At 44.3% G+C, this 13,659-nt stretch overlaps 2 protein-coding genes across 2 annotated transcripts in view; one reads left to right on the plus strand and one right to left on the minus strand.

Moving 5' to 3' along the window:
* Window positions 1-13,659, plus strand: part of RPL4 (ribosomal protein L4) — a 342,845-nt gene that overhangs the window by 13,675 nt on the left and 315,511 nt on the right. The gene's annotated exons all lie outside the window — the stretch shown is intronic.
* MAP2K1 (mitogen-activated protein kinase kinase 1) overlaps window positions 1-13,659 on the minus strand; it is a 33,080-nt gene that overhangs the window by 4,457 nt on the left and 14,964 nt on the right. Inside the window, exons 3-7 of the mRNA XM_009090062.3 lie at window positions 12,775-12,921; window positions 8,862-8,939; window positions 8,302-8,353; window positions 2,951-3,075; window positions 707-914 (exon numbers count right to left, since the gene is read on the minus strand). Of these exons, the coding sequence (XP_009088310.1) occupies window positions 707-914; window positions 2,951-3,075; window positions 8,302-8,353; window positions 8,862-8,939; window positions 12,775-12,921 (610 nt within the window). The remainder of the gene's footprint in view (window positions 1-706; window positions 915-2,950; window positions 3,076-8,301; window positions 8,354-8,861; window positions 8,940-12,774; window positions 12,922-13,659) is intronic.

The raw sequence follows: 13,659 nt of genomic DNA on the forward strand, positions 1-13,659 counted from the left end.
TAGTTCTTGTTCAGACTGAGATGTTTATTAGTTCTTATCTATACTGTAGTCTCACAAATTGTGAGCTTTACAGCACTTTAAAAAACTAAAAATGGAGTTCTATCTTTCTCTCTACAAGGGACAAACTGTCTAATTAAGAAATCACACTTCAATTATTTTTACTTTTAACCTAATAACTAACTACTTGTGGCTTGCAGTGTGCACTTTTTTAGCCAATTACACAAAACCACCCAAACCCATGGAGAAGAAGGTGAAGAAGAAGGACTAGCTTCTGCCCTAAAACTTCTATCTTGTTTTATATATATTACTATATTCTAAAACCTTAAACTCTAAGTTTTTTTACTATGTGATATTACCCATTTCTATTTAAACTGCACATCCACAATCCCAGTTCTGTCATTCCATTTTGGAAGCCTTCTCCACAGGCCAAATGCAGTGTTCTCTTGGGGGTCAGTGCCTGGCAGCACAGAAAGTCTCAAATTCTCCCAACCAGGCTTCCACCATCTCAGAGCTGGGGCTCTCACAAGAACCACCAACCAAAGGTCTCTGGTGCTCTGCTCCCACAGGGCTCCTCCCAGGGAAGCTGAGCCAGGTGCCCAACACAGCCCTGATTCTGGAAAGGTTTAAATCCCCTCTGTGCAGCCCAGGATGAGATAAAAAGGGCCTTGAAGCTGGCAGGAAGATGAAGGTGAGGGTTGTGACTCACAGCTCATGGGCCGGCCGGGCGCTCTTTGCCTGGGCGAGGTCTCTGTGACTGGAGAATCCCCCTCCACGGGGCAGCCAAACATCAGCTCCAGCTCCTTGGAGTCAGGAGGGGGGATGGGGTACCTGCCAATGGCCATCTCCACCAGGGACAGCCCCATGCTCCAGATGTCTGACTGCACTGAGTAGTGAGTGCCCTGCAGCCTCTCGGGCTGCAAAACACAGGGGAGGGGAGGACAGGCAGCTTTGTGACAAGGAGGTACCAAAAAATGACATTCTGCAATAACCTGGAGCAATTAAAGCATGAAACATCAACTTATTAGCACAGCATGCTCAAATGAGTGACTTCTTGTATTTTCCTGAAGTTCCCCAAACATTCCAGCACTGCAGACAAGTTTCAGAAATTATTCTCTTAAGTGCTGTTTTATTTCTTTAGCACACATCTAATGAAACTCTTACACAAGGCTCTGCAGGCAAAATCTATTTTGTATTGTCTCTAGGAGATTCACACAATGTAAAGATATTTAGGTATGGGATTTTTTGGAATCATGGTCAGAAGTGGATCTGACTATTCCAGTCCCACTGCTTCACAGATCCTCAGCTCTGAGCAGTGTATTCACCTCCTGCTTCTGCCAAAACCAGCAGATGAGTGCTGCACCAACTCCTTTTGCTTCATTTTAGCACCTGCTTTGTCAGCCAGTGTTCAGTGCTGAATATGGCTCCTGAAATTATTAATACATTGATCTACTTCACCCTTAAGTCCATTTTTACTCAGAGTTCTCAAAGAAAACGTTCACTTTTCTGTGCTCTTTTTAAAATCAAGCTCACATTTTACCAAAATGGTGCAGATCCTTCTGATTTCATGCATGTTTTGGAAAAATAAATATGCAATCTGAAACTCCCTCTCAGAGAATGTGAGCATGCAGTAAAGCCTCTTCCTTCTGCCATAAGGGGGTGATCGTTTTGTTTAATTTGTTTTGTAGCATTTACTGAGATGATATTTGAGTTTTCTCCAGTGTCCCACCTCAGTCAGTTCCAAAGCCATCTGGACAAACTACACAACTGCTGGACAGCAATAGAAATGTCCAAATCCCAAGATTTTCATAAAATGTAAGTGTAGAGGAAGGTGGGTGGATGAGAAAGAGCAGGAAACAGAGAGAGCACTTGTAATATAAATATAAATAGAATTAAAATCTAGAAATCTGTTCAAGTTAAACAGTGTTGTTTTTCCACACCTCCATGTGGTAAAAAGGGATTTTGCATGTAATCATTCTGTCTGGTTTTGTGTGTACAGAAGTGTGCAAAGGGAGCTGCTGCAAGAGAAGATCCTTCAGACACTACAGGACAAAATCTCCCTCGTGGCTTGGTCTGTGATGCCAGAGAGCCAAGGAAAACTCCCCAGGTAAAACCCTCAGCCTGTAAAAACAACAAACTGAAGAAAACTGAAGGCAGAGAGCCCTTGGCTCTCATCCCTGCTCCTGGAGGAGCCAGGGCAAGGCAGGAGCATGGATGAGCTGAGCTGTGGATTTGGTTTTGCTCATTAGCAACAGCCCCCAGAGGTGAGAACTTCAAGCCCAGCCTGGTTTCAGGTGTGTCACCAAGGAGAAATGACACAAAGACAATGCAGGGCTCCTGCTGAACAGAGGCAGCATTAAAGCTTTTCCCTGCAAGCCCAAGCCCACACAGTTCCAATCCTCCAGCCAGAGCTGGGAACAAGAGCAGCAGTTCAGGGTGTGTGAGAATAAAAGAGCTGCCACTGCCATGAGCTGGGGCCTGCACATCACACAGAGAGCTCATCTGGAAAGAAGTTCCAAGGTGTTCCTCATCCCCAAGGACACAGAACACCCTGGAACAGCCCCAGATTAACTCCCTGCCCACTGCCAGGATTTCTCCTGTGGCTGCACTTTGCCTGCAGAGCCAGCCCAGCAAATGCTGGAGGAAAACAAGCCATAAACACTGGGCTTCTCTGGGAGACAATGTGTGTAACCCCAAAGGTAACAACTGACTGTGTTCAGAGCACACACAGCCCCAGCTCTTCTGCTGTGTTGTAAGTATTCCAGGTTTTTGGCTTTTCCTGCAACAGCTCTTCCCCACACACACAATCTGATGTGACACCGGAATATTCCTGGAATGCAGGAAGAGCTGAACCAGGAACAGCAACAGTTGGTTCTTGTTTGATCACCAGAACTGGGACAACTCAACCCCAACCAACTCAGAGCTGTGTAATCTGGGTTAAATCTGTACTTACAGACATGTAGGAGCGTGTGCCAACAAAGGAGTTTGCCATGGAATCTATCAGCTGCCCACTGACACCAAAGTCACAAAGCTTGATTTCACCTCTAGAGTTTACCAAAATGTTGGATGGTTTTACATCTGGGAAAAAAAAATAATGGATGATTTAGGAGATAGAACAGGAAATCTGACAGTGCAAGGTGAGAATTCTCATGTGCCTCTCTTTGCTTCCCTTCTGTGACACAATTCTGGCCCTCCTCTGGCAATAATCAGAGATTTGGGTCCCTCCCAGGTCCACCTCACAGACTTTCTACTTAACTACAGATAAATAAAAAGAAATATTCAAAATTACACATGCAAGAAAGGTTGTCAGCCTTCTGATTTCACACTATTTGATTTCACCCTATTTCCTGGCTTTTAAGTATTAAGTTTGGGCCTCCCCATCCTCCTTGCAGATAAATGGTCTCCTTTGAGATAAATAAGTGTACAACAGTGTAACTCCTCCTGAATGATGATGTTTTGCCTAGAAATGATCAATAGAGAGGCCCTACATATTTATTTTACAAAGGTCAATGAATTACAGCAGCCAGACTATCATTCCTTCATATCTACATAGGCATAAATCATCCTATGGCCAAACACTCCCTGGAGTTTGGGTTTGTGGGGGTTTTTGGGGTGGTGGTCTTGGGTTTGTTTGTTGGTTTAGATCTCGGGTTTTTTGTTTGTTGCCTTTTTTTTTTTTTTAAGCCCTGAAAAAATATTTTTCCTATTATTGAAAATGTATATTTAAAATAATTGGAGGTTTTTTTTCCTGTGACAGAGCCCCCTCATGATTTTGAATTCATCACTGTTCCTAAGTGGAAATTTAATAAGGGTCACTGGTAGCTTAGCAACTAATAACAGCTCTTTGTGAATGCAAAGGTACAGGGAACAAGTGTTCAGTGTTTCTTTTATAGCTGCAAGGAGGTTTTTCACTGTATCTCACTGCTTAGCTGGTCATTACCAACCATTATCAAAATAAGCAACCACCAGCCCACACTGGCCGAGTAATGCTGCAGAAAAAAGGGAACAGGGAAATTGTTCTGAAGAAAGAGAATCATGATTTCACTTCAGAGCACACTCAGGAGTCTATGGCTGTCACATTTTCATTTGCTTTTCACTTTTAAGCACAGATCTATTCCAGGAGCTGCCCTTTGGCTGGGATGTCCCTGGGAGGAGGACACTGATGTGACAAAGATCTCCATGCAGGAGGTTTATGCCTCACAGAGCAAGATCCATGGGGAGGGGAAAATAAAACAATTCCAGCTGTTCCCCCCAGTTCCTTTTGAGGAGTAACACCAAGTTTGGATAATTATCTACTTGGGGAAACTGTGGCTCCATGTTTTTGTCCCTTTCCAGGCAAGTGAAATGTCCAGGAACAGTTTCCTGCTCTGATTTGTGGATGGAAAATCCAGGCAGGGATTTTGTGTGTGCTGCTTTCAATTGCCCATCCCTGGGGGAGGATCTGGCCTGCTGGGCACACAGCTGCACCTTCTGCAAGCTCTGCCTGCTCTGGGCAAGCTCTGCCTGCTGAGACCTCACCACAGGGACCCTTCACTGTGGCAAGGATGGAGCCAGGCTGGAGCTCGACCTACCAGTCTAAAACTCCAGCAGGAGCTACAAACAAGCCAAGGCAGAGCCCAAGCAGCAAGCAGAGATTAGAGGTTCCCAGCTGCACAGGAATCTGCACCCAAAGCACTGTGAAAAAGCAAGGTGGAAAAAACAGTGTTTGCAAAACACACTGAGCACAGCAGAGCCTGAACAAACCACAGCCAGCCAGGTTTGTGCTGCTCACCAATGCACAGCTACAAACTCAAAACAAAGATGTAAATCCTCACTTTCATCTCTAGAGTTCATTGATTCTTCATAATTAAATGGCAAAGAAAAAATCATTACCATTCCAGGGCCAGTGCCAAACAATTCTCTTTATGAGCATCCTGAAGTCTCAGAATCCCCCTGGTCTCCTGAAGGTTTCCCCTTTTCCCCCAGTGTTTCTGCAGGTGGCAATGCCACACTGCAGCTCTCAGAGCAGCACAACCCATCTCCTCTCTGCATTTCTGCACAAAGCTTCTCCTCCCTGGAGTATTTTCATTTTCCACACAAGGCACCCCATGTGATCAGTGTGATGTTTGGAAGGCTGCTGCATTTCCACCCCTCTAAATGTAGCACCTATTCTATTTTCACTCCAGAGCCTCTGAGCACTTGAGCAGTTTCTCTGGAAACCAGAGATTTGTACTGCCAGAGGAACAGGAATGCCAAGGCATCCTGCAAAATGTATGCTGGAACTTGCAAGAACAGACAAAAGGAACACAAAATGTGTTATGTAAGCACTTCAGCTTTAAAGAAAGTGGAAGATATTTTATACACCATCCCAGACAAGCCAGGAAGAGAATTCTGGAGAAGTCTTTTGCCAGGGGGATGGATTTATGGCACTGCAAAGGGAGCTGGTAACACAGAGAAGTTTCCAGAATGCCTGATAATCTCAGTGAGAGGTTCCTTCCTCTGCTCTGCCCCACTGGCTCATTCTGAAAGGTGGCCCTGGATGTTGTCAAAACACCTTCAGCCAGAATTGACTCTGTACCAGCTACAGAGCAGACATGTGAGCAGACACAGAGCAGAGAGGTGTCTTGCAGCACATTTTTGGGATCTTCCAATCAGCTCCCATTTGTCAAGGCAGGATCTCACAAGAATCCTCTGGAACTGCAGCCCTGGAACAGAGCAGTGACACTTCCCTGAAGTGTCTGTCCCTCCAGCTGAGGTTCAAACCCTTACACAGCAGCTTCCCTGCAAGGAGAGACCTTCCAGAGAGGATTCAACTGCAGACAGCACCACAGATATCCTTATTTAACAGAACAGAAGAGATTGTTAAAATATCCAGCACAGTTGTGCTTCTCACCCCTTCCTGTCCTGTGCCTTGGATCCCACCAGCTGAACTTCCAGAGGTTTTGTGATTTCATTCCTGTCTGCTCAGAGAGGACCAGAGCACAAAGCACAGAGCTCCACATGAGCAAACCCTCTAGAAAAGAACTCTATTCTCCTCTAGAAAAGGACTGTATTTTCCATTCCTGCTCTACTAAGCCCCAACACCTCCCTCCTTGAGCTGTCTGGAATGACAAGTGATCACTTCTCCTCAGTTAGTCCAGGACACAGCTGGGCATGGAAGCAGTTTGGGTTAAATATTCCAAACTTGCTGATATTGCCACACAAGTAATAAAACATAGCAGTGGAATAAATTCCTTCCTGCAAATGAGTTCTCACAAGCCTGGCTGTCTTTAGATTTAAGAACAGATTTTTTGGCCCTTTGTTGCTGTGTTCTCATGTTTAACAGGGATGTCTCTTCATTTTTAAGTCACCCACTCTCCCCACAGCACAACTCCAATAAATCCTGCTGAAAACAAGCCCACCAAGTGCACACATTTTCCCCAGGGATGGATGAGTGAGAACAAACAGCCCATGTGAGATGCTGTTCTCACCTTGTCAGTGCAGGAGAGAGAGCAAAGCACAGAAATCTCCAATTATTAGAGCTGTGTATAAAATAATGCTGACACAGGTACACAAGAAGTGCTTTTACCAGCACTGTTTATCTCAGCTGGGATCCAAGGGAGAGGCAGCTTGGAAAAACTGCCAGAAGCAGCTTCACCTGCACTCCAGCCTTCACAAGGGGAGTCCAAAGGATGCACAAGGTCAGAGGCACAGACAGACCCACGGACAGCACCGAGGACAGGAGCTGCAAGTTTGTCCAGAGAAGGGAGAAGCACTCACTGCTCTGACTGATTCTCCTTTTAGCAGTGGCCATGATCAACTCCCAGAATGTCATTTTGGCTCCCTCTTTATCAGACACCACAGATGTGATGTGATCACAGAGCAGCCTCTGCAAGGAGTGCACAAGGTCACCAACTCCTGCTGCTGTCAGAGCACACAGGAGGGAACCTGGGCTGGAAAACAAGAACCACCACGAGGACATGGAGCTGTGCACTGCAGGGCACACTCCAGCCAGTCCAACTGGAAGCAATGCAGAAGAGGAATTGCTGATTTCTGTTGCTCCATGAACCTGCAGTGCAGTCTCTGCCATAGCAAACACCGTGAGGTTAAGCTGCACTTAAACAAGATCAGGAGGGCTTCACTTTGGATTGATCAGATTTACAGGTGGTAAAACTGAAAATAAATAATTAAAACTGCTGTCTCAGCTGAGCAAGATCAACCTAAAAAAAACCCAGGCACCAACATAGTAACAACCCACTGGTGTGGCTGACTTGAGGACAGGATGCAGCAGTGACTCTTCCAGGGTGCCCTAAAATAAGGTGATCTCCTTCCCTGGAGTTCTTATGCTCTGAATAGAGACAAATGACTTTGAAACTGTCACCAGGAATGTTTAGAGTCTCCCTCCAACCTCCCTGCTCCACAAGAGAGCTATATTTGTTTAAACAAACCCCACAAACCAGGAATGTGTGATAAACACAACTTCATGTGTAAGGTGATCCTACAACAGCTTGTGCAAGCTGGGATTGCCGATTCCTCTTTTTGGTCTGGGCAATAAATGTAAATTCAGACATGCATTAATGTCTGCTGCAGATATTTTATAATCTGAATATTCCCTGTGGTCCAGAGCTGCCCAGCAGCTGCTGTGGGTTGCACACAGGGCACCAGCACTACTCCAGCCCCACCTTCACAGCACACCCACAGCAGCAAAAATGGATGTATTACTGCACCAAGGGTCATTCTTCTTTAATGGAACATGCAACAGATTAATGGAGGAGCTGGATTTTAAAAAAGGCAACTAAAAGCAGAAAATAATTTCATACATTTATTCTAAAGTGAGTAAATACCCAGGAGAAGCAACACTCCCATTTTACACAGCTTCACCATGGTTTTTAATTGTTTTAAAGTATGCAAAGGATGCAGTTCTGCATGACAGCTCTCAATAAGCAGCATGTGCATGTAAGACACAAGGGAAAAAAGTGACTTTCTCTTAAAAGTTTTCATGGCAATGACTGTTGAACAGTCACATGAAATTTAGCTCAGGGGTTTTCACTGCAATCAGTCTCAAACACAGACAAGTTCTGTGTGCACATAAAATGCAAGAACAGCAGTTCAAGCATGGATTACAAACCCAGATAAGCTGCAGGAAGACAGAAGCTGAAGACACCTGATAGTCATGGGAAGAGATTTGGATTTAAAATAAAAAGTTTGCCTTACACTGCCCAAGAAAAACCATTTGAACCAAAGTCATATGGAACCATAAAGAACCAAGCATAGAAAAAAAAGAGGAATTTTAATGTGAATAAAAATCATACTCAAGCAAAGTTACAAGACAAACTTTTATCTCACCTCTGTGCATTATTTTATGTTTTTCTCTCAGATATGTGAGTCCTTTTATTACCTAGAGACAAATGAAAAGCAAATTAATTTAGGAAGCAGAAGAGAAAGTTGAATGCTTTGTCTGCACAAGAATTCCAAATGCATGCAGCTTAACAGAAGCCCCAAAATGTAATCACTGCCAATCAACACTGAGTGTTAATCTGTCCCTCCAGCTCGGACTAGAAAAATGAAAAATAAGCTGAATCCCTTCCTGGGAGTTCTGTGCACAGAGAGCTCTGCACACATTCTTGCTGCAGAGTGGAGAGGAAAAGGCAATACTGAAAAATAAGGAAGTGTTAATTCAGCTCTCATCCAGAAGCATCAACTGATCCAAAAGCAGCAACTCCAAGCACACAGCCCAGAATGTGTTACTCATTCCAGTGCCCACAGCTACCACGTACAGAGAGAAACTGAAAAATGAAAAGACACACTGAAAAACCTGGGAATATTCCCTCCTCCCTCATCCCCACCCCCCTGGATGTGGCACTGCCCAGGCAGGCCCCAGAGGTGCCATCCCCTGCCCCACTCACCGCAATGCTAACTTTGCCCAGGATCTGCTCTGGAATCCTCCCAGCCTTTTTCAGCACTTGATCCAAGGAGCCACCATCCTAACAAGAAATATTTGAATAGTCAAGCTTGAATCAAATTGCTCTAAAATATTTTAAACAGGGCTGTAAACTGAAGCCTTAATTTGTTTAAAAAAAAAACCCAAGTTGCTCTTCATGTTTGCTTTAACATTGTTGTGGTGCAAATCTGACATAAATAAATCACTCCTCAGAGGAATCAGTCAGGTTTGTGTTTATTTTAAATAAACAGGTGGCCACTAACAACATCCACTCAAATAAACACTGCACACAATGCTCTTCCAGAGCAGCACTTCCATGGTTTGGATCACCTTAAGGAAGCACTGTCCACAAACAGTGGCAAGCAAGCAGGAAGGATTTCACAGCTTTCTGTAATTTTCAGCCCAATGCTTTTTTTTGGTCACATCTATCCACCATAATCCTCCCCCTCCAAAGACAGAAAGAAAAGATTTTATTGATCCTGATTTATGAGGCTGAAAACTCCTCATACTGAAAAGAGACAGAGATTTCTGTTTGAAAATCCCAGAATGCTGGGGCTGGAAGGGACCTCTAATCCTGGGGCAGGGACACCTCCCACTGTGCCAGGCTGCTCCAAGCCCTGTCCAGCCTGGCCTTGGGCACTGCCAGGGATCCAGGGGCAGCCCCAGCTGCCACCCCAGGATGATGACAGAACCCAGGTCCCTGTCCCAGAGCAGGCCCTGCCCAGGAGGAGCTGCCTCTGTCACATCTGCAGGTCCAGGGTGACTCTTCCAAGGATGGTTTGGCACAGAAAGAACCAAAAGAGAGAGAAAATGTTTTGAAGGTTCCCTGGTAAGCCATGGCCTTGTTTATTAGATTAAATAAACTGCCTGCATGCACACACACCCCCAGCAAAGGCAAATATATCCCACTGTTGCTAAGAGCTTTTCAAAAGGAAAACTGGGAAAAATGCTGTTTATTTTTAGCAACTGATTCAACAATAGACTTGTGCATAAGGTCTGGATTCTCTGGAGCAGAGAATATACAACCAAAGAAGAAATTGAAAAGTTATTTTTCCAATTTAAAACCATATCCTGTTGTCTGGATCAGCACTGGATAACTCCCAATGCTTGCCATAAAGATCCAACTGGAGGAATTAATTGTCTTCTGCCTTAACCTCCCCTTTGGAAGTTCCCATCAACATTTACACATGGTGAAAGCAAAAACATTGAACACAAAGGTTTATTATTTGAGGACTAAAATCTTATGAGAAGGGAAGTATATAAACACTTATCTGATCATGTATTTTTGTAAAAAACACACCCACATACTGCACACTTGATTAAAAATACACCAGCAGAAAAAAAATCTCTAGAAGTCTCTTAAACCAGTCTGAATTTCTGGACAGCTGTCTCTGCTGTGCCACTGGTATATTAACCATAATTCTGTTACAGAAAAAAGCCTTTTCCCCCTTCCCTGAGGAGCAGCTCTGATCCTAGACAAGGCTGAACACAATTCAGCTGCCTCATCTTGGCTGCAGCCTCCAGTGTCTTGCAGGAGCTGCCTCCAACCCTTTTGCCTGTGAAATACCTGCTGCTAAGCAAAGTTAGGCATTGATCTTGAATTTAGGTACCTAAAAATATCAAACACTCAAGTTCCATGCCCGTTCCACCTCCAACTTTTTTGTTCATAATCTTGCTTAGGTTTTGTAACCCACTGCTAAAAATAAGATTTCTGAGTGATAGCAACTGAAAAAAAAAAGACCACATTGGAGATTTTCATCCAATCTTTTATCCAAAAAGAGACCAAAAACTTCTACCAATGATCTGCATTAAGCTTAATGCTAAATTAAGACCATAATAATAAAGGATGACTATAATAATAGTATAATAATGATAATATACTAGCATAATAATAACATAAATTAAGACTGTGATAATCCACCTCTCTTTTGATTTCATAACTTATTGATCAGCTGTTCTATGTGTAAAAAGTTGTTCCCAGTCTGGCTTGGACCAGATTCAGCACTGAGCCACCAGATTTCACCCTGCCTTCTCTCAAATGGAAAATGTTTGCTGTCAGACATCATATTCCCTGTCAGATATATTATTCCCTGCTTAGGAACCTACAAACCCTGATTGCTGCTGGTGATTTTCTCATTGACAAATAAATTGAGACTCTTTAGGCCTTTTATTTCTCCTCTGGAATGTGGCAACACACAGGCTCCTTCAGCAACTGCAGCTGTGCACATCTGTGACATTTAACATAATCTCCAGCAATGCCCAGACAGTTTTTCACCACCAACTTTCCTATTTTTCACTCTTCTTTTCAGTTTTGAGAGCTGGATTTCCCATTCCCAGCAGGAATGAGGATTTTGGGGGTGCAGAGCTTCCCCTGGGCTCCCACATCCTGGAGCCCGCCTGGTGAGCGCTTGTTCCTAAGCAACCATCGATTCCTTCTCAAAATTCTGAGGGACCACAGAAGCATTACAACAATCACATGCACTTTCCAGAAAAAATACAGCTTCTCTCCAAAGAAACAGCTCTTTTCAGGGGAAAAAATAAAGAGATCTTTGGCTGTATTGTGCTCTGTGTTGTTAAAAACCTCCACCAAGTGAGGCAACAAATTCAACTGTCCCTTAATTACAGAAAATTTACTTTTCATGTTTTGAGTCCATATGGCTGGAGAAAGGCAAACAGATGTTGAGAAGAATGTGTACTTTGTATTAAAATGAAACACGGTGAAAAATATTTTTTTGGCGTTAAAAAAGTTGTGTAAGATCCCTCTGGGCTTGCTCACTGTTGTTCATGTTTGCATTTTCTGTAACATTTAAAAAAGGGACAAAATATGGATTCATATAAATAAGAAAAAAAATAGAATCTGCACAGCTGCAGTATCAGTGATCTGGTTCATTCTGCAGAAAAAACAAAGCTGAACCCCAGTCAGAGCAAGTGTTTAAGTAGCAGGACTGGGTAAATATTTTGAAATATAACAAAAGGATAAAAAAGAAGCAATTGGGAAGCTACATTTGTGCAGGGCAGACACTGGAGAAGGGGATAAAACATCTCCTATCAATCCCAACCTCTGATTTGCAGAGTAAATCCAAACCACATCTTCAGAAGAGAAGAGAACTTGGGTAACTGCAGTGCTGGTGGCACTGAGGGTTTGCAGGAAGGCTCAGGGAATAACCCCAGGGGAGAACCCAGGAAAGAAATTTTATGAGCACCCACCATGTGCCCTATGCAGATGGAGATGATGCCTCAGGTATAGCTTTTATATTTTTCAGATTCTGTGCTGCTTTAGTGGGTGGGTCTGGGTTCACATTATGGGATGGTGAGCTCTGTGCACAGAGCAGGGAGATGAAACAATTCCTGCTCCAGCTGGGCACCAAGGACAAATGATCCAAATCTCAGCCCAGGAGCACAAACCCCGTGGGCTGGAGAGAGAAAAACAAGCAGGGTGGGAGTGCCTGGGCTAAAGCTGGGCTGGGACAATGAACTGCAAGGTGGGAATGGAGCAGAGCTGATCCCAGGGAGAGACCCCGTGCCCGGCCGGGCATCTTGGGTGCAGCCCTGTCTGGGCTCTGGCGCTGCCCAAGGTGGATCCAAGGAGGAGATCCTTGGAATCAATCCTTGCTTTATTCTGGAATTCTGCCCAAGGTGGATCCATGGAGGAGATCCTTGGAATCAATCCCTGCTTTATTCTGGAACTCTGCTCTAAGTCAGCCTTCACAAGGCACCAGAGATCTCCCATCAGTGGGTAACCCATTCCTGGCACTCACCATGTGCTCCATGCAGATGGAGATCTCCCCATCAGTGGATAACCCATTCCTGGCACTCACCATGTGCTCCATGCAGATGGAGACCTCCCCATCAGTGGGTAACCCATTCCTGGCACTCACCATGTGCTCCATGCAGATGGAGATCTCCCCATCACTGTAGAAGGCTCCATAGAAGCCCACGATGTAGGGGGAGTTGCACTCGTGCAGCACCTGCAGCTCCCGGATGATCTGGTTGCGGATGGCTGGCTTGATCTCCAGGTGGATTAACTGCAAAAGAAACCCACTCAATAAAATCAAATCCACTCTTCAGGAGTGATTTGTGCCTTTCAGAGAGGTTTTCAACACCTGGCAGGCCCTGAGATGTCCTGATCTCTGAGCTGACTCTGCTTTGAGCACCTCATGACCTGCAGAGGCCCTTTCCAACCCGAATTATTCTACAATTTAACTGTAAAATAATCCATCCTTGCTTTCCTAGTGTGTGGGAAATGGATTTGTAGAGAATTCTTAAAGCTTGACAGAAGGTTCACACAGTATGCATTTGTATGTAAACTGATGTATGTCATTTGTATGTAAAAGCTGATAGGTTAAAAAACATTTATAATGTATTGTAATTAGGAAATAGTTGGCTTCTGATTGTGATGCTGTGAATTATAACATCTGTACTCTCTCACCCTTCTCATGAGACTGAAAATGGAATAGAAGTTTTTAAAACACCTCTCAGTTGCCCCATCTTTGGGTCAAAAAAGGGCAAAATCCAACACTAGTGGCCAAGGGAAAACACTACAACACAGCACCCAGGAAAAGGCAGGAATTCCATCCTCTTTTCACAAAACACTTCTCCAGCAGAAACTTTTGGTTGCAGCACTTTTCCTTAGGGAAATGTGTCAAAGATGCACTGACTCAGAGGCAGCTGCTGAAAAATACCTGTGCAGGTGTTTGTAAAGCATTAGTGCAAGGAATGAGCTGAAGCTCCCAGTGAAAGCTCCCCAATACCTTTTCCCCACC

This window comes from Serinus canaria, chromosome 10 (genome assembly GCF_022539315.1).
Source record: "Serinus canaria isolate serCan28SL12 chromosome 10, serCan2020, whole genome shotgun sequence".
Classification (NCBI taxonomy): Eukaryota; Metazoa; Chordata; class Aves; order Passeriformes; family Fringillidae; genus Serinus; species Serinus canaria.